The sequence below is a fragment of the Ochotona curzoniae genome, unplaced genomic scaffold (genome assembly GCF_017591425.1).
Source record: "Ochotona curzoniae isolate NIBS_2020 unplaced genomic scaffold, NIBS_Ocur_1.0 contig_46, whole genome shotgun sequence".
NCBI classification, from domain to species: Eukaryota; Metazoa; Chordata; class Mammalia; order Lagomorpha; family Ochotonidae; genus Ochotona; species Ochotona curzoniae.
In genome coordinates, this window is record NW_024466340.1 from 5,063,528 (window position 1) to 5,084,605 (window position 21,078).

Consider the following 21,078-nt stretch of genomic DNA (forward strand, 5'->3'; position numbering starts at 1 on the left):
CCACCGGCACCCCAGAGGGTCCCCGGCAGTGTCCAGCCTCTTAGCCACTTCCCCGCTCAGTGAACCCTACCTCCAGCAGGCGGCCCCAGTGACCCCTGTGGTCTCCCTGTCTATAGCACCCACCTCCAAGCAGGCGACTGGACAAGTCAATTTGACCACAATAATGGCTGCTGGGGAGCCATCCAGCCCATCTGGCTAGAGCAGTGGCAACATGCAAAGCCTTAAGCACCACTGGCCTCCAGGCAGCTCAGGCAGATGACCAGCTCAGGCCAGGAGGGGGAAGAATTGATTTTTCTTCTGTTTTTCTTTCTTTTTAATGATAAATGCATATCTGGGAACTGTCGTTTCACTGGGTCAAACTGAAGGATGGCTGAGGCTCGGGATTGGGGGTGGGGACAGGTATGAGCAAGCTGCTAGCGGGGAGGGCAGTAAGCATTGTGCCCTCTGAGCTATATTGCTTTGTGGAACTGGTCAGGCCCTTCCTGTTCCAGAAATCCAATCTCTTCTGCAGGTGGGTACTTGGAGAAGGCCAGCCAGTAACCTTGATGGCTTCAGAAAAAGAGCTGAGCCGTCCCTGGCACCCTGGCAGTGGGGACCTCTGCAGGGGCTGCTCTCTCTTTGCAATGCCGTTCCCAGTCTCCAGAGCTCCTGATTTGTAAGGGACTCTGAATATCTGGACTTCCTAAGTAAAATCTCTCATGTTTTTAAATACTGACAACTTACACAAAAACAGTTTCGACTGTGACAGACACATCCGGACACATCCATGGGCAGACAGAGCTCCCCGTCTGTAACTCCTGTGCTCAGGGTTCCCAAACCCCAGGTGGTGACATCACTGCCAGCAGTGTGCGAACAGAGTGCAGCACCAGCGCAGGAAGAGGGAGAATACTTGTGCAGTCTCCAAAACCAACTGCATGGCCTGCAGGGTGCGGCTGCTGCTGTTCCTTTGGCTTTCTCATTCCCTTCTTCTTTCTTTCTTTTTTTTTTTTTTATTTCTAAAATGTGCTTATTTGTTTGCTTATCTGAAGAGCAACAGAAAGACAAATCTTTGGGCTCAGCCCCCAAACAACTACAACAAAGAGAGCAGGGCCAGGCAGAAGCCAGGAGCCTGAGGCTCCACCGATGTCTCCCACACATGGTGTCACACATGAGCCACCTGCCGCTGCCTTCGGCACACAAGCAGCCAGCTGAATGAGAAGAGGAGCAGCCGAGACTCAAACCAACACTCCAAGGGACTGCTATTTGCTGACGGCGCAAATAGCTTAGCTCACTGCACTACGATGCTTGTGCCCTCCCCCACCCACGCTTTCAAAGCACTGGGAGGTAAGGTACATACCGAGCATTAGCAGTCTGTCACACACCGTGAAGTGGTTTAACCTTCTTGAACAAATAGAAGGTGGAGGCTATCACCAGTGCTCCCCTTAAAGACCAGGAAAGTGAGGTTCAGAGAGGTTAAACGATCCATCCTGGGTCACATGCCTGGCAGAGGGTGGAGCCAGAAAAGAGCCTCCCCGTCCTGGTTCTTTGCGCTTTCCTCTTGTGGGAAGCCGTCAAGAACGCATCTCTGCAACCGAGTCTGAGCCCCCGAGCGTTCACACTGCCAAGCGGACACTGAGTTACTCCATGTTGTGCGTGACAACCATGACAATGACCTGTAAACCAGGGACAACAAACTATGGCACTCAGGCCATATCCAGCCCTCAGTATGTTTTTATAAATAAATATTTATTGGGGTACAGCCACACTCACTCATCCTTACACAGCCTATGGCTGCCTCCCAGCTGTGACAGCGGTGTGATGGCAACGTGGAGGCTGGCTGGTCTACAAAGTCTGTGACTCTTCACAGAAAGAACGTGCCACAACTGGGAGGGATGGGGCCAACATCGCCTGGCACGTCCAGGGAGGCGCCACACCCAAGGGAGGGTTCCAAGGTCCAGCCCCCTGGAAACACCGCCGTGTCCTTCATGATGCGGCAGCATGTGTGAGCAGCCCAGAGGGGAAGAACGAGGGAGGCGTCCTCAGCTTCCCCAGGGCAGAGTGGCCACCACAGGCAGACTGGCACAGAAGGAGGAGCTGAATGGCCAGTCAGGAAAACCTGGAGGGAACTCATCCCAGGCAGGGGTGACTGCCAGTGTGCCCTGAGTTGGAGGGACAGAGAGAAGGCTGTGCAGCTGGGACAGGGGAGAGAGGTTGGAGAAGGAGCCAGAGAAATGACAGGGAAGCAGGTGAGGGGGGGAAAGTCAGTGCGGAGACACTGGGGGTTTTTGTGCAAGACAGAGAAAGAGTCCACATCCTACAAACTTCAAGTTGGTTTTTGTTTTGTTTGTAAAGGGCTCAATAAAGCTTAAGAAACAAGCGACTTCAGGGTAGGCATATGATATAGTATGGCCCTCATGCTTTTTAAGAAGTCTTCTGAAAGGCCTTTTTAAAAGGCCCACCAACCGTGCGGGATCGGGGCTTGTACCAAGGTCACCAGAAGACAACACACTGAAATGACCTACAAAGTACTTCAACATCCCTCACCTTTACCGCGAGGCAACACGTCAGCCAAGGTGATGGGCTAAGACACAAAAGGCCTGGGCCAGGAGATGTCTCACCTGGAGTGTGGAAAGCCACAGCCCTCGGGGTGCTGCCCCCACCAAACACCTCCACCTCACCTGACACCTTCAACACAAGCCTTGATCACAAAGAACAGCCTCCCTACAGAGAAAAATGTACCCTACGGTCGGACCCCCACTCTTTTTTTTGTTGTTGTTAAATCAGATACACAGAAAAGAGAGACAAAGAGGAAGATATTCTATCCGTTGATTCACTCCCCAAGCAACCACAATGGCCAGAGCTGCACCAATCCGATGCCAGGAGCCAGGAGCCTCTTCTGGGTCTCCCACGTGCATGCAGGGTCCCAAGGCTTTGGCCCATCCTCAACTGCTTTCCCAGGCTACAAGCAGGGAGGGAGCTGGATGGGAAGTGAGGCTGCCAGGATTAGAACTGGCATTCATATGAGATCCCGGCACGTGCAAGGAGAGGCCTTGAGCTGCTAGGCTATCACACCGGGCCCAGACCCCCACTCTTAAGTCAGGAGTCAAAGGAGGAATCTCCTGGGACCTCTGCCAGGCTGGCCTTGGAATCAGATACCCAGAAAGCTGCTGGAAATGCAGCTCTTTCCAAAAGCAGCACAACAAACCACAGGGCCTGGGCAGCCCCGTCCACCATCAGTCGGGACCAAATTTAGCAGCAGTGAAGGTGCTCACGTTTGAAATCCATCTGCCGTGAGAAAGGTTACCGCGAAGGAATGTCAAGTTTGAAGATAGAATTCTCTTTTTAACAGGAGGGTTTTTTAAAATAAGAAAAAGAAAGAAAAGAGGGGGAGAGGGGGAAAAAAAAAAGTCAGCAGCAGCATCAGAAAAGCTGTTCCCTGGAGTCAAAATAGCACTGCACTCATCTGAAACAACCCGCCGAGATGCCAGTTCACTTCCTTAGGCTTGTCCATGGCATCTCGATTCTCTACGGAGAATTCAGGTTCTAATAAGAGAAATTTCAAGATTGCCAGCAGCAAAACCGGTGAAGAATAAGGCACTGCCCACTTTCCTTCCAGCCATGGGGTGAGGGTGGGGGTGGTGCCCATCCACAGGAAGAATGGGGGTGGGGGGAGTGAGAACGGCGGATCTGCCCCGAAAGAGTGCTGCACCCTTCACATGAACGCTGCGCACCTGTTCCCAGCTCCTGCCGCCGAGAAGGCCCTGGGGGTGTGTTTCTAAGAGAGTGGGATGCACACGGAATGGGGTCACCTGCTGGCTGGACTGCCAGACAAAGGTGGAGACAACTACTTGGTCTTATTCTACGAAGAAGCTACGAGAAGTCTTCTCCACCCCACCCTCTCCCTTCCCCGAGCTCCTCTGTGACCCTCCCACAGAGCACCCATCTCACAGGCTATCTCCACGCCTCAGCCACTCATGGTACCCATTCCCGCAGCGACTCTATCACAGCAAAGTTTCCGAAGTTAGGAATCCGCCAACAAGGCTGATAGTTATTTACTGCTGTCATCCATAGAAAGAGGAATTTTGACACATTGTTAAATGATAGCACATTTAGGTAAGTCAAGCTGTCAGAGGCTCTAATGGATGTCTAAACTCTCTGTGGCTGATATGTAAAATTTATGCACTTCAGAATATCATAAGGTTATAATATTTTAATCACATCCACGCTCTTTTCTAAACTTTGAGTAGGTAAAAACATTCCATCAAGCTCCACCTCAATCGCCTATGCCAAGAGACTGAGCTTGATGGAAGTTTCTAGACACTCCCTGGAAGAGCCCAGCTGCTCCTGCTCGCCCGTCAGATCCCCAACCCTAAAGCTGATGCCTCCAGCTCCGGCTCTGGCAGGTTTTGCCTCTTCCTCCGGGATGGACACCCTGTCAGCCAGCCTCTCTACATCCCACCCAAACACAGCTGTGCGTTTGGGCCGAGCGCCCTCCTTCGGACCAGGTGCTCTGAACTCTCGTTAGCTTAATTAACCTTCCTCATGGTGAGGGAGAAAAAAGCCTGGGAGATTGGACCCACAGCATCGTTTAAAAACACAGTGGCAAGGTACCGGAGAAAAAGAAAATCATAAAGGTATGAATCCGGCTACGACGATTATACACTGAAAAGCCATAAAAAAATACTGCATTAGTAATGTTCGCCATAAAGCAATCTTATAACCAAGTGAAATATGCCCAGCATTATCTTCGGATGGAATTTGATTTTGTTTCCTGAGCTTCCAGCAGCAGAGGAAGAAAGGAAAGGAGGAAGAAGCCATGGCCATGGGGCTAGAGTGGAAGACCCTGGGCCGTCCCTCCATTGTCAACCCCAGTCCTGAAGGCTGCAGACTCACTGGCATCTGTGAGGAGACAGCTCCTGCTGTGCTTGGAGCTCGAGCTGGGGCAATGAGAGGGACTGCTTCTGTGTGTGTGCGTTGGGGGGACCACAGACTCCTGAGGGCCCCAGCCGGCTGGCACAAGGTCACCTTTCTATCCAGGATTGGAGTGGCCGCAATGGAATGGTATGGTCTGGGGACAGGGGGTTGTCTTTGCTGCCCCAGCCACTTGAATACTCAGCAACCAAGCTGCGAAAAAACACTCAACCTGAACAGCCCAGAACAGAAGCAGCACACTCAGGCACAGGCAGTTCAGTTGCTCCAGGGGGCCAGTGGGCCAAAGCTGCCACAGCACCAGCTCAAGCCCTGGGGGTGGGCTCCTGCCTCTCCCACCTGTATCTCACAAGTTTTCCTTTCTGCTTATTTCCCCCAAAGAGGGAAGCGGTGAGAGAAAATGAAAGTACGGCACAGTCATTAGCATCATGGGTCAGAGAAAATCCCAGGGCACAATCCATTTCCAACAAAAACCGCCACGGGTGCAAATGAGGAGGTGGGAAGAGGTGAGTGCCCACGGGCAGGGGGCAAGGGACGACGTCAGGCCGGGGCTGGGGACCACGGCAGCTATGTGGACCTGAACATCTATATGCTGCCTCTGCCACGTTTACGTCTCTGCTCTCTGCAAGTGTGCAGCCTTTCAAACTCCCTCGGGGACACCCCTTCCACTTAATATCGATGTAAATGAGCTCACCCCCTTCCCTGAGAGCTTTCTAGTTCTGTGCCAGACATACTGCCATTGTCTTCATGATCGAGCCCCACCTCAGCCCCCTGCAGGGGGAGAGGCCTTGGCCCCAGATCCTGGTCACCTGGACCAGCCACTCCACCACCCCCACCTTCAGCCTCTCTGGACTCAATCTGCTTTTCCATCTCAGCATCATGGAAGGCCCTAACAAAGGGTTCCTGGCTCCACGGGAGTCCAGCTGGAATCAGGATTTGGGTGACCTCAGCAGCTCCACAAAAGACCCTGAGCAGGAGAATGAAGAGAGTGAGGGTCCATGGCCCCCCAGTCAGAAATCAGCCCCCCCGGGACACTACACCCAGCCCAACAGCTCCTTACAGCAGCCGGAGCTGCCTGGATGGAAAACGAGTTATCTAATGAAAATTGTGTTAACGGACATTCTCCCGCCGACTGGGAGCAAATACCAGTGCTGTAAATCTCGCCGCGGAAATTTCCTCCAGCCCAGAATAACAATAGGACCGTGCACAGGGCCCTCACTGGCCCTTCTGGTTCCTCTCCTCTTGTCTGCCACGTTCTTGTCATTCCTTATGTTACAGAACATCAATCATAAATAAAGACGCTGTCCCCCAGCCGTGCTCCGGTCTCATTTACAAACATTAGCAGGGAATACGATTACCATTGGCCTTCGTGCCAAGCCCAATGTGGCTGCCCAACTCCCCCCCCTCCACACACACACACACACACACAACCCCCACTCTTAGAGAGAGGCCACTTGAGCACCATTTAAATCAGCAAGCACAGCTCACAGCCTGCCTGCCACAGCCGGCCACCAAACTGTAGCCCCAACTCGAGTGAGGACCTGGAATTGCAGGGCACTGGCAGTTATTAACAGCATGCCTGAGTGCCCCGATTTTCTCTCCAGCTCAGTGGCTTTGGGGGGAGGAGGGGAGAAAGAGTAGGGAGCTAAGAAGGAGGGGTACTGGGAAGCCGCCAAAGGAGGCAGGTGCCAGCGGCACCACTTATCAGAACAAACTTAACGAGATCTGCTGTCAGGTTTTAATATATATTTTTAAGTGGGTCTCCTTAACCCTGGACTGATGCCCTCTCTACCCAGAGGGTGAGCGGCCCAGGCAGGATGTTCTAATCAACCCGTTATCCGCATCATTTCTCCGCCCCTATTCCTGCCACACGGGCAGCCACTTTGCCAGGCGCCAGGGCTTAGGGTCTTGTCGAGGGGCTTCATGGGCACCCAGGAAAGATCAGAGGCTGAGCTGTGCACCATAACCCTGAGATTCCTGCCCCTGGCGCCTAAGGAGTCGGCACATAACACCCAAAATCCGGGCGGGGGACAGAGACTCCCAGAAAGACCCAGTGGAGAGAAAGGGCCAGGGGTCTGGGAGAGAGTCGCCGTCGCGAAGGAGAGGAAGAGGCTTTTCGAGGGAAGATGGGAGAGAGGTGAGAAGCAGGGGGTGGCAGGGAGGGAACGCTGGAGCAGAACGGAGCAAGGCAATCTCCCATTTAAAAGTTCCCCTGGGCCCAGAGCCGCGAGTCACCTGCTTCGCGTTGCTCCCGGCTCCTCACGGCCCCGGAGGCAGAAGCGCAAACTTGCGCGCGCCCGGCCGGCACCGCCACTCGCCTGCATCCAGGCTAGGGAAGGGGTGGGAAAGGGGAAAGACAAGAAGCAAAGACGAACCCCAAGACCCCTGCCCGAGAAGGCAAGGTCTCCCGGCGCAGGTGGCCAGTCCGGCGGCGGAGGCTCGGTGACAGCGGTGGCCCCCGGGTGGTGGCGTGTCCGGGTTACACAGCCAGGCGAGCGGCGGCAGAGGTGCCGGCGAGCGGCCGGGCGCGGAGCTGCCTCTTCGCCAACCCCGGCTGCCTCCTCCTCTCGCCTCCTCCTCCCTGCCCGCCAGTTCCCTCCCTCCCTCCCTTGCCCGAGCCCCAGCCGGGCGCGGACAGGCACGCGGCGCGCTCCGCGGCCTCCCCCGGCGCCGCGAAGTTGGGAGGCGCGCAAAGTGTGGCACGAGGGGGGCCCCGGGGGTCCTGCCCGCACCCCTGGCTCGGGGCCGCTGTGCCTTCCTTCCCCGCGCCTCGCCCGCCGGCTTGCTGCCCCGGCCACGGGCTCACTAGCGCTTCTCCATGGTCGCGTCGGCTAATCGATGATTGAACCGAACAAAGAGCAGCGGCGAGATCAATTCCTAATACCTATCGATGGGCAGCGGGCAGCCGAGCCCCAGTGAGCCCCGGTAGCCGCCGCCCGCCGCCCCGGGATGCCCGCCCGCCTGCCCCGGGACCTCCCCAATGCGCCTAGGGCGCGCCCGGGGGCTCCCCACGGTCGCGGGGCCGGCGCTGCCCGCACTAACCTGGAGTCGCCGTAGATCAAATCGCTTCCAATATTGAAACATCGATCCCACATTGGCGGCCATCTTGGGGGCTATTCGAGACGCACACACACAAGAGTTTGGCTTTTCTCAATGGCTGCACTCAATATCCGGGCTGGACTCCCCCCAGCCCCGGGGCCGCCTCTGGCCGCCCGGGCCCTGCGCGCAGCCGCCCGGGGCCCCTCGGATGCCCCCAGCCTCCCGCCACCGGCTGCCCCTCGGCGCCGCCGCGCCGCCGCAGCCGCCGCCGGGCCCGGGAGCCGTGCGTCCCCCCGACCCCCGGAGGGCGCGGGCGGAGCGCGCCGGGCTGGGAGCTCGGCGCCCGCCCGGGGGAGGCGGCCGGGGATGAGGTGGGAGGGGGGTGGGGGGGAGGCAGGTTCTCCGAGAGGCGCCGGCGCCGCCGCTGCCCTGCCTGCAGCCGGCTCCTGGGCCCGCGGAACACTCGCCGCATCTCCCCCCACCCCCCAAGTCTGGGGTCGGTGTGCCGCGCGATTGCACTTGACTTTGGCTTTTTTGCAAACTTATCAATACTGACGTAACGTGCTGATCAATGCAAAGGGAAGTTTGGGGGGCGCTGCAAGAGGCGGACATGCGGGGCGCCAGCCCCACCCCTCCCCCTGCACCTGCCTAATACCTGCTCTCAACATTGCATACTTAAAAAGAAAAGTTAATAGTTTGCGATGCATTTTTTTCCCTTTTGCAATAGGCATACACACAACACGTGCCTTCGGTTTCCGCCGCTCCTCCGCCCACGATGCTTGGGATTGGGGGTCACAACCCGCACTTGGGGCTGCTCAGAGGCTCCTGGCAGCGGGCGGGTGGGAGCCGCCTGGGGGCGCCACTGAGTAGTGCAACATGTCACGTCGCGCGGGTTTCACGCCGTTAAATGCTGTTATTGGGCGGGGGGCGGGGGATAGCAGCGAGCACTCGTCTTAGCTGTAATTCAGCCTTACCGGCCTGGACGCAACGTTTAAGTCCTTTGCAAGGGGAACTCCTTATTGTCAACATTGAGAGTAATTTTAAATCGATTTCAGGGTCTCCCCACAACTTAGCCATGCAAGGCCCTTTTACTGTTATGGTTATTTTGGGAGTGGATTCTTAGATAGACCCCTGCACTGGCCCTTTCCAGCAGAGCTGGTGTTATTTTTATGATCTGTGGAGAAACCGGGGTGGGGTGGGGTGTGGTGGGGTGGGGGGCTGCAGGGAGTGGTCCAGTTCAAGCGCTGTGGAGGTTTGCACTACTGTCACCGCCGCCCTGACTTTCCCGTGTACGCTTCCTTTATTGGGACTGTCTTGTGGGAACGGGTCTTTAGCCTGGTCAGAGGGAGCTTCTGGTCTTTTGAAATTCCTCAGATCTGAACAGGGAGGGGCAGATTTCTCCCAGCCCCTCTCCCAATCTGTCATCCATCCGGCCTTCCCACCATTCTTGAGGGCATCTTCCCAGCCTTGCATGACCCTTGCCACACACCAACCCACTCTCTTCCCCGTACAATAAGAAAAGGGGTATTTCCCACCTACTTCTCAGACTAAAAGATTTGCTTTTACACAGAGCAAATGGAAATTATATTCGCTTTTTATAACCCAGCTTGGACTTCTGACATCACTCTTGGTCTGGGACAATAGATCAATACAGTGGGTTATAAAAAAGATAAAGTTTAGAAGAGTTGTAAAGGAGAGAGAACCATGATGAATATTTTTGATGATTTTCCAATATTTGTGTCTCAGAGCACGTGCTCCAAGGCAATTAAAGTTTTTAATGTAATGTAAATAATCGTTCCATAAATGCTTCGGAAGAAGGTGTGATCTTTCTGAGCAATCATTCAAGCTGTTTAAAAAATTTAATGTGATTTAAACAAGGATACAGTATTTCTGTTAACATCCCCATACATTTTCCATGAGGTCTGGGTAATCTATTAATGCAGCAGCCGAGCAACTCAAAAGATCAAAAGTACAGTGTTCACCAAGACGTAATGAATTAGGCCTGGTTAGCCATTCTGAGGGGCCTGGTTCCCTGCCAGATTAAATTGCATGAGAGGTGTGGTTTATCTCAGCTCTGGACAACATCACATGTAAATTACAGCTCTCACTCTGCAAAATGAACTTAAGGAAATTTCATAACTATCTCACTACAATTTTTTTAATCGATACATTTTCTCCTGCATAGCTATAAAGTTGGTCTCTGTTTATAAAAGGTCTGTTATAATAATTTTAAAAAGTCTTTTGCTGTGATGCAATCACTGACAGGAAGTGCCGACTGAAGGGGAAAAAAAAATCTGGCTTGAGTGAGAAACCCTTCCAAGCCAGGTTTGGACAAAAGATAATTCTAAGGTTATGTCTGACTTTGCACACTACAGTGTACCCTGCCTGATGTAATGTACCGAGAAGTACAAGCCATTTACGCAGTCGTCCTAACCAAAGCACGCAGCCTCATCTGTGAAAAATTCCAGACAACCCCAAACAGAGGGGCCAGCCTGCAGAATACACAGCCTGTTCTCTTTCTAAAGTGTCAGTGTTGCATGAAGTGCAGGAAGACTCAGGAGCTATTCCACTTTAAAGGAAGCTAAAGAGACTTGGCCAGGGACTTAGGATCGGGATGATGTCTGACTACAAAGTGTATTAATTGGAGCCACCGGCAAACTTAGAATTAAGTCAATACATTAGGTAACAACAACAACAACAACAACAACAAAAAAAAAAACCCATTAAGTAACAGTATTGTATCAATGGTAATTTCCTGATTTTGATCACGACATTGTGGCTATGTAACAAAATATCCTTGTTTTCAGAGAACCCACAGAAATATTTAGAGACTGACTGGCAGACAGCATGTCTGCAACTGACTCTCAAACGATGTAGATGAAAGTAATATGTATTTATTTATTTATCTTTATGCAGAGAGAATGATAAGCAAATGTAGCGAACTGTTAACACTGGGGGACTCCGGCTGAGGGGTATACAAAGTCTTTGTGTTTCCCTTGCAGCCGGTCTGGCGATCAGAACTTAGGCCAAGATTAAAAGACAAATAAAATCCACTAAATCAAGGTCAGATTTTGTTTGGGTTCCAAATAAATATTCTGCACAGAGCTTTCCTACCTTCCTGATGGAGGCAGACGGCACCTTTGACCGAGCGGGAAATTACCACAGCAAACATGCTTACCGAGGAGCAGCAAGAAAATCCAATAATTCAGATTGTTTTAAGTCTGTGATATTTTTAAATGACTTAATGCAGTAGGTCTCTGAAGAATTCCGACAATTTTAATGCTAGAAACTTGCAGTCCCACTGAGGAACAGGCTGCTACATAAATACTGAATGATGGTGTCTCTCTGTCTTGGCTGAAACATATTAGCTTTGCTTAGTGGCTTATTGCTTTATTCACAAAATAAATTTCAGCTGTCTCTCCCCACCGTATTCCCAGCGCATCATGAGCCCGGCCCTCCTTGGTCGTGGGGGGCTTATTTTCCAAAGGCACCTGTGGCCGTCTCAGGCTCCACAAAAATGAATTAGCAGGCAGTTAAATATTTACCTCCTAAACAGATTTAGCTGGGGAAATGTTATTATAGGTGGTCCTTAATACAAGATGGTGAGCCAGGAAATTCAGACTTCTCCACAGACAACAGCCTTGGATTTGGAACTACAGCACTAAAATTTTAAATATTTTTGAATAAAGCTGTTTCTCATGTTCTTATCACACTCACTCTGCCATAAACACACTGATAACAAAAACTTAAACAGCTTCCTGATTTATTCCTGATTCCCAAAGACTCACACATCACGGTGTATATTTAAACACACACACACACATAATGGAAACAAGACCAGAGGAAGCAGAACGTAGCTTAGGCCGCCTGCCCTGACAGCAGAAGCAGTCCAAGAGCCAGGATCCGTTAGGAACTTCAGAAATGAGGACGCGAGAATCTCAAGGAAGAACATGGCAGGTCCTCAGGCACCAACATAATGATACACAAAATCCACCAACAAAGCAGAAACAAAAGAAAATGTCCCTTGGCAGCTCAGTATTGCATTGCAGCTGCCAGGCAGGTGGGAAAAACGAGGGCAGACTCCCAGTTCAACGGGAAGTACAACAGCAGTGGTTCTAGGATGTCTTGGACACCTACAGGCTAGGATCCAAGAGGCTGACCCAGGGTCAGGTCCAGGTTCCAGTGGCTGGAATGATGCCTCAGGGACCAAGCTGGCAGGCTCCTACACCCAACACGGTCAACCATTACCATTATTAAGCACCTACTCCTTGTTGAATGCTTTATAAATAAGCCATTAGCATAACACAGCGGTTAGGGAATGGGGGTCCTCTGGAGCCACAAGGTCTGGGCATGGGTTTCAACTTTGCTGCTTATAAGCTCTGCCACCCTGGCCGAGCAATTTACCTCTTTATGCCTGGCTTTCTTTGCCAGCACAAGGTGCTACTTAACTAGACAACGTGGGTGAGTCAGAGCATTTACCCAGTGCTTTGCCCAGTCATCATTGGTAAATGCCACAGCAACTCTGCTTTAGGGTTTCATTGTCATTGGCCTCCCGGTGGACAGGGCAGGAATGGGTATTCCCACACTGCGGCTGGAAAGACTGAGACCCTAAAAGAAATGGCTTATCCATGGCCACACGGTTGCCAAGATACAGGACCAGAACTGACACCCAGGGTGAGTCAGAGCAAGCTAAGGCTCTTTGCACTTGAGCCCCTCCTGGGGAGGAAAAGCCGATGGGAAAGTAAACTGCCCGGAAGCCACAGCTGCTGTCTTAATCATGGGCAGTGGACAACCAAGCCCAGAGGAACAACACAAAAGGAGTGTGCTGTCCTGGGCCGACCCTTCCAGCTGGACAGACTGTGCTGTGTGTTCCTTTGCTTCCTTTCTCCCATTCTCCTTCCACCTGCTCAAGACCTCCAGGATGCTAACCTCCACGGACTACATCTCCCAGGTCCCCTTGTCCTCTGACTTGCACCTGCTTCGGCCAATGGGGAGGCCGTGAGAGGTGAGAGCGGAGAAGCATCATCAGGACATCTATTCCCTGGCTCCTTCCCTAGTTCCCGGCTGCTGTCGCAGCGAGTGGGCACTGGTACAGTCACAGTACCACCAGCTGCTTCTCTCTTGCTCTGACTGGATCCTTGCCCCTTCAGGTGTGGGCTGCAAATGGTTCCCCCTTCTTGCTAACACTGACATGCCTCAACATTTCTCTGCTCACCCCTCTGCAGTAGTGCCTCCATCCCAGCCACAAAGCCAGTTTTGTTCTAAGAATCCTCAGATATCACTGTAGCATGTTTCCATCAAATCTTTAATGAACACTAATTCTGAAAAATGGGTTTATAGAACTCCACATTAAAATCTTAAAGTTTTAAAAATTAGCTTCTACATAAAACTGTACACATGCTACAATGCATGTATAACAGCGTGTACTGTTCACTCAGGGTAAACATAATGCCATTCCACTAACATATAATATTTATTTTTGGTGAAAACAATCAAACTCACCTGTTGGTTTTTTTAGAGAAATACACAGCATACTGTCGTTACTTGGTCTACGGTGCTGCAGAACCCCAGAACTTCTTCCTTCTCCCTAACTGTAACTTTGTCCCATTAAGGAGCCTCTTCCCTGCTCTCCTCCCCACCTCTGGTAACCCTCACTACACTCCTGAGTTTCATGAGATTAGCCTTTTTCCATTCCATATGTAAAATCACCTGCTCTTTTGTCTTTCTGTGCTTGGCTTATTTCACTTAAAAATGATCTCCACTTCTATCCTTTTTAGTGCAAATAACAAAAACATTCATCCTTTGATTTGGCTGAATAGTATTCCATTATGCATATGTACCCCATTTTTTAAAGATTTATTTATTTTTATTGTAAAGGAACCAGGAGCTTCTTCCCAGTCTCCCGCATGGCTGCAGAGTCCCAAGGATCTGGGCCATCCTCTGCTGCTTTTCCAGGCCACAAGCAGGGAGCAAGATGGGAAGTAGAGCAGTTACAATATGAACCAGTGCCCATATGGGATCCCAGAGCTTGCAAAGAAAGGATAAGCCAGTTGAGCAATCAGGCTTGGCCCAATAACCCACATTCTTCACCCATTCATCACTGATGGACACTCAAAAAATGTTTCCACTGCTTGGCTGTGTGAACAGTGCTATGATAACTGGGGAAACGCACATTTCTCTTCAACAGAGGGGTTTCATTTCCATTGGGTATGTCCCCAGTCGTGGGACTGCTGGGTTCTGCAGCAACTTTGAGTCCTGTGAGGTGCCTCTGCGCTGTTTTCCACAACTGTACCAATCCACAGTCCCACCAACAGTGGCCAACTCTGCAGGAGTCCCTTTTCCTCCACGCCCTCGTCGGTGCTTGTCACCTTTTATCTGACTGCCATGACGTGACACCTACTTGTGGCTTTGTATTTCCATGACACGCTGAGTATCTCTATGTCTTCCAGAAACGTCTCTTTAGTTCAGCCCATTTGTAAATTAGATTACTTGGTTATTTGCTAGCGAGTTGTTTGAGTCCCTTTATGTACTCGTTGTATCAACCCCTTCTCAGATGCCTAACTTGCAGATATTTTCTCCCATTTTTTAGGCTGCCTCTTCACTCTGTTGACTGTTTGCCGTGCAGGACCTCTTTAGGTGAACAAAATCCTACTTATCTTAAAGATTTATTTATTTCTGACAGAAGTATGGCTACCCCTGTTTTCTTTTAGGTTCCATTTTCATAAAATATCTTATTCCTTCGTTTCATTTCTAGCCTGTACATGTTGTCAGAGGTGAAGCAAGTTTCTCATAAGCAGAAAATAGTTGGGCCTTGCTCTCCTTTTTTTTTTTTTTTTACTATTATTATTCTGTGATTACTCAGTCAGTTTGTGACTTTTAGTTGAAGAAGAATTCAACCTTTTTACATTTAAAATAGTTATAGTCTCACTACTGGCCCTGTGACACTTATTTTCTAGTTTTAATGTATTTCCTTCCTTTTTTTTTTTTCTTTTTCCTTCTCTTAATCTTTCTTTGTAGTTTAGTGCTTTTTCTCCAGTAGTGTTTTGACGCCTTTCTTTTATTTTTGATGAGGCTATCATATATTTTTGCTTTATGGCTACCATGAGGCATACAAAAATACATTTCATTATAACATGCTATTTTTGAAATGACAGAAACTTGACATTGGTAAAAAGATGGGGGAGGAATTAAAAAACAAATTTTGAATTGGATTGTTTGGTTATTTGCTATTGAGTTATCTGAGTTCCTTTATACATTCCTTCTATCTATCCCTGTTCGGATCCCTACCTTGTGTAGAATTCTACATCCCCCAGTTTGAATCGTTGATGCCTCATTTGACTTCTTTCTATAGTGCCTATTTCTTAACATGCTAATGTAGTTCTGACATTAAAACTGCTTCTGTTTTTGTTTTGATACAGAAGATAAGAGTGGCTTATGTGCCACACTTACAATACTAGAGCATTCTGAAGTGCTGGTACTCCTACCAGTGGGGTTTTCTACCTTGTGATAATTTCTTTTCAAGATTTATTTATTTTTTTCTTGGAAAGTCAGGTATACAGAGAGGAGGAGAGACAGAGAGGAAGATCTTCCATCCGATGATTCACTCCCCAAGTGGCCGCAATGGCTGGAGCTGAGCCTATCTGAAGCCAGGAGCTTCTTCCAGGTCCCCCACATGGGCACAGGGTGCCAAAGTTTGGGCCATCCTCTACTGCTTTCCCAGGCCACAGGCAGGGAGCTGGATAGGAAGTGGGACTAGAACCAGCGGTCACATCAGATCACGGCGCATGCAAGGCGAGGACTTGAGTCACTAGGCTACTGCGCTGGGCCTCATACCTTGTCATAGTTTCTTGTTAAAAAAATCTCCTTATTGGGCCTGACACCATGGCCTAGTGGCTAAAGTCCTTGCCTTGACCACGCCTGGACCCTGCACCCACGTGGGAGACCCAGAAGAAGCTCCTGGCTCTTGACTTCGGATCAGTGCAGCATCGGCCATTGTGGTAACTTTGGGAGTGAATCATCGGACGGAAGATCTTTCTCTCTGTCTCTCCCCCTCTCAGTATATCTGACTTTACAATAAAAATAAATAAATCTTTTTAAAAAATCTCTTTGTTGCTGTTTGAAGAATTCCTGTCAGCATTTCTTGTAACACAAGGCTGGTGTTGATAACCTCTCTCATCTTTGGGCATGTCTGTGTAGAGGACAGCTTCTCTGGGTGCAGTAGCCTGGCGGGTACTGCGCAAGTCTCAGCCCACTCTCTCCTAGTCTGTAATACTTGTAAGAGAAGCCTGCAGCCAGGCAAGTTGGGACACTGGATGTGTCGTCTGTTTCTTTTCTCCCGCAGCTCTGAGAATCCTCCCTTTACATTTAGCCTTGCAGAGTTTGATTATGATTTGAGGTAGTCTTGATTGAGTTGAATCTGACTGGGTGACCTCTGACCTCCCTTACCTGTCTTTAGAACTTGAGACTTTTCCTTCCTGTATCGTTGAATATGCTGTTTGCTCACCTGGCATTCTCAAGTCCCTCTGGAACTCCGCAGAGTACTTGCCGTTGTGGTGCTATTTCGTGGTTCTTGTAAGCTTATTCTTTCCCTTCATTCTTGTTTCTCCTTCAACTGTATTTTCAGATATCCTATTCAATTTCCCTTCTGTTCGACACTTCTGTTTCATTCTGTTGGTGGTTTTACTTATCACACCTTCCAGTTAAAGGATTTCCATTCGATATTTTAAAATGAATTCCATCCCTAGTTTGAGTTTCTCTGGCAGGGTATTAAAGTGTTTCTCTGTGCGCTCTTGAAGTACGCTGAGCTTTTTCCTTAAACACCTATTTTGAATTCTTCATCCAAACATTTGTAAATGTCAGTTCCTAGCCAGCTGGGTTCTGGCAACCTGTTTTGCTCACTGGGTGAGCTCAGAGCTCCCTGAAAACTCCTAGTGACTTCTGGTACACAACATGTTCTGTGTACCTGAGGGTTAGTGGTCTCGTTCCAGTCTTCACAATCTCTGTCCGTGGACATCTTCCCAGGAATTCTAAGCAGCCTGCTGGTGCTCTCTGAGACCATGGATACTTTGACCATCTCACCACTAGATGGCGCTGTGAGTTGAGGCTTGCCACAAGTCCACTTCCCTACAGGATGCCCGGGCCTGTAGCCATCCTAAATCCAAAGCTGGTGTATTGTTCAGCATGAAATGTCTACAAAGGGGTAGTCTCTATCTACGGGCCTCTTTCTGGGGCTGCAAGAGGCCCGGATGTCTAGTCTTGTGGCCACCAATGCCATCTGTATATTATAGCCCATTGAGACCAGCACAGCGCAGGGGTGGGACCAAAGCCCACCACGCCTAGAAAAGGTCTGAAGAGCCAGAGTCCACACTGACAGGTAGGAGGAGGAGGAAAGGTGATGGCGTCACCTCTGTTCGTGTCAATCCACACCTCTAGAGGCATTCCGGTCAAAATCCCAGGCAGGCTGTTCACAGAACCGGACAAGCCCATTTCAAAAGTTTTATGAAGATGCAACAGCTGAGGCAAGTGTGAAGAACCACAGGTGGGAGAACTTTGTCAGAGGTCACGACTCGTGACAAGGACAGCAAGGCCAAAGAACAGAGGAAATACGCCAAGAAAGGGGCCGAAAATCAGAAAGTTGCAGAAAACGTGTGGTATGGGAAAAGGCACGCATAGAGTTCTAAGTATTCTGGCACCAAAATAATCTTTTGCAAAGGGTATCTTGGGGCTGTGCTGTGGTACAGTAGGTTAACCTGCTGCCTGTGACACCAGTGTAGGAGTATTGGTTGAGTACCAGCTGCTCCACTTCTAATCCGGCTTCCTGCTTACACATCTGGAAGACCAGCACAAGATGACCCAAGTGCTTGGGCCTTTGCCACCCACGTGAGAGATCTGACAGTATATTAGCAAATGGAAAATCTTATTCTCTCTCTCACTCCCTTTCTGTAACTCTGCCTTTCAAACAAAATAAACAAATCTTTTTTTTTTAGATTTATTTTTATTATTTTTTTTATTGGAAAGGCAGATATACAGAAAGGAGAGACAGAGACGAAGGTCTTCCATCTGGTGATTCACTCCCCAAGTGAGCACAATGGCCAATGCTATGCCGATCCGAAGCCAGGAGCCTCTTCCGGGTCTCCCTCGCGGGTGCAGGGTCCCAAAGTTTGGGCTGTCCTCGACTGCTTTCCCGGGCCACAGGCAGGGAGCTGGAAGGGAAGCGGGGCTGCGGGGATTAGAACCGGCGCCCATATGGGATCCCTGGTGTGCAAGGTGAGGACTTTAACCACTTGTGCCACCGCACTGGGCCCAAAATAAACAAATCTTAAAAAAAAAAAAAAAAAAAACCTTCCAAGTGTATCTTTTTGGTGCTTTTTTCCATGAGCTCTCTGACACGGCCTCAGAGATGGCAGTGCTGACATTATAAATTCATAAGAAAGGACTGAATTTCACTTGCGGTGTGACACTGGGCCAACTGTCCATCCATCTGGGAAAAAAACACGCTCAGATCACCACCTCCCACCACACACAAAGCAACTTTAGGTGAGGGGTCTGCATCCCACAGTTCAGAAAAGGAAACAACTTATTCCTTCTTCCAACAGCACAACCATTCAGTCTGAAAACCGTCTATAGCCTTTGCAAGCTGACTCTGTCCTGTCTGTTTCTTAAAAAGCAAGCTGAGTGCTCTGGCCATGCAATGGCCCAGGAACCCTCCCAGCGCTAGCTCTGCAGCCAGAACCAGCTGGATATTCTCTGAGCATCCCAGGACGAAATATCACTCGGCACTTGGCAATTCCTGGAAGACACAGGAACCCCAGCTGGAGAAGAGTTTCCGCTGGGCTCTGGCACATGCCTTTGCTCCAACACAAGGATTTCCCAGTCCCAGTGGTGCCCGTCCTGGGGCAGGGACCCATCTCCAGTTCTGCATGTCTACTGTAGCAGTTGAGTGTGCACAGTAAGAAGAGACCCAAGTCCTCAGCAGCCGCCAGGGGCTTCAGAGCATCCATCTCCATCTCACCTGTAATGTGCACATCTGGGCTCAGTGCCCACCCATTCCTCCATTATTACTACACACATATGGACCCAGCGGCCACCCATTCCTCTGTAAGCCTCCGCACCCGAGCCCCCAGAGTAGCTGTGGGTACTTTCTCCACTCTGAGAACTGAGCCTCCCAGCCCCCCACCTCCTACACACACACACACACACACACACACACACACACACACACACACACACAAACACACACACACACACACGTCCCTCAATTCCCCACGGAGAGCAGGTTTTCCAGAGGGGCAGGGCACTGTGGCTTGCTGCCTCAGCCTACTCTCTTTCCCCAAAATTCCCTTCATTGAAGTGGCCACTCAGGCCTCTCTTTTTAATTTCTCTCCCTACAAACTGTTCGTCCATCTTCTCACCCAGTGCTCACTTCCATTTTCTCCCCAGCTCCTTCTCTGTGTCTCCCTCTCCCTTTATTTGTTAGCTTCTTCCCTTCTCACTTCTCCTCTTCCCTCTGCAAACCTGAACTTCTCCTATTTAATCGAGTCAGCTAGCATGGGTCAGGAGCCAAAGCCCAACAGAAAGAAACTATGCCTTTACTTCTTTGGGGAGAGGGGAGGACACGAAAGCTCCTGCTTGCCTGTCCCTGTCCAGTCATCATCACTGTCTTCGTCCCTGACAATGTCATCACGGTGCCTCCAATGCAGCAGAACTTCACCAGCATTCTTCTTGCCTCTCACATCAAGGATGCCAGGTGGGCACATCAGGTGAGGGGACAAGGAATGCCAGGCTGGCACAGCAGGCAAGGGGACAAGGATGCCAACAGGCACATCAGATGAGGCTCTGCTGCCTGCAGTCTTCTTGAAGCTTCTGGCTTCCCAGCTCTTGACTCCCACAAACCAGAAAAAGAGCACAGTTTAGGGCCTGCTAGGCACAGGTGGGCTCGCTTTGCCCACGGCTCAGAGTCCTTCTTGTGACAGCACATGGAGGTATACCTTGCCATCACCTCCCTTGAATAGCTCGGGAAATGGGTTTCAGAGAGGACAGTTGATGTGCCCATTCATCCAGCCTGTAGGCAGCAGAATGGATCCAATCTTGTGGTGTTTGGTGCCAGGCTTATGTTCCTGACTTTTAACTCCACTGCCTTCACTTTCTTGCCTGCCCCCAACTCCTCCCTGGGGCACGGAAGCCACTTCACAGCCTGGGAGGGGCTGAGTCATGATTGGTACCAGAACTGGCCCTTGCATCCACAGTGTCCAGCCACACTCTCCAGAGCTTGGAAGATCCAGGAGGCAGGTCCCAGAAGCTTTCTTGGGTCTCCATTCTTCTCACTTCAGAAACCTCTGAGTGAGACCGCAACGTGTGTTAGGGCTCAGCAGGCTAATCCTTGAAGCACCAGCATCTCATATGGGCGCCGATTTGTGTCCCAGCTAGTCTACTTCCCTTCAGACTCCCTGCTTGTGGCCTGAGAAAGCAGTGGAGGATGACCCAAGGTCTTGGAACTCTGCACCCACATAAGAAACACAGAAGAAGTTCCTGGCTTTAGATCAGCTCAGCTCTGGCCATTGCAGTCATTTGGGGAGTGAATCAGCAAATGGAAAATCTCACTCTATCTCTCTTTCCTTCTCTCTGTAAAATATACCTTTCAAATAAAAATAAATAAAATATTTAAAAAGAATTCAGTGTGTAGGGGGGCACAGCTGCACATCCAACCTCTCCCAGGCACAAGAAGCGAATCCACTCTATCTCCAACCATGAACCCTCTTGCTCCACATCCTTGGCTTCCTTCAACAGGTCATCTGTTCTATTCCCCTACACCTTGGACAAGAGAGCAAAACAAACCTCAGGGCCCAAAGCTAGTGTCTAATCCACACATCTGCTCTCACAAGTACACACACATACACACACACACACACACACACTCCTGACTAGGCTTGTTCCCACCTGCAGTTACAGACATGTGTACCTACTTGTGCGTTTACACACACAGGCATACTCTCCCTCCTGCCTTTCTGCATGCTTGCACCTAAATCTGAAGCAGGCTCTCTGAAACATGCCTGCGTGCTCTCACACATGTCTACACAGCCTGCAAATGTACATGGGTGAGCACATAGATTGAAAGTGCAGTGTAGGGGGAGT

The 21,078-nt window shown here is 50.4% G+C and overlaps 1 protein-coding gene across 1 annotated transcript in view; it reads right to left on the bottom strand.

The window, feature by feature from the left end:
• The window catches only part of CUX2 (cut like homeobox 2), a 197,607-nt gene extending 189,594 nt beyond the window's left edge, over positions 1-8,013 (bottom strand). Inside the window, exon 1 of the mRNA XM_040987002.1 lies at positions 7,951-8,013. Within this exon, the coding sequence (XP_040842936.1) occupies positions 7,951-8,013 (63 nt within the window). The remainder of the gene's footprint in view (positions 1-7,950) is intronic.
• Between the last annotated feature and the right edge of the window lie 13,065 nt (positions 8,014-21,078).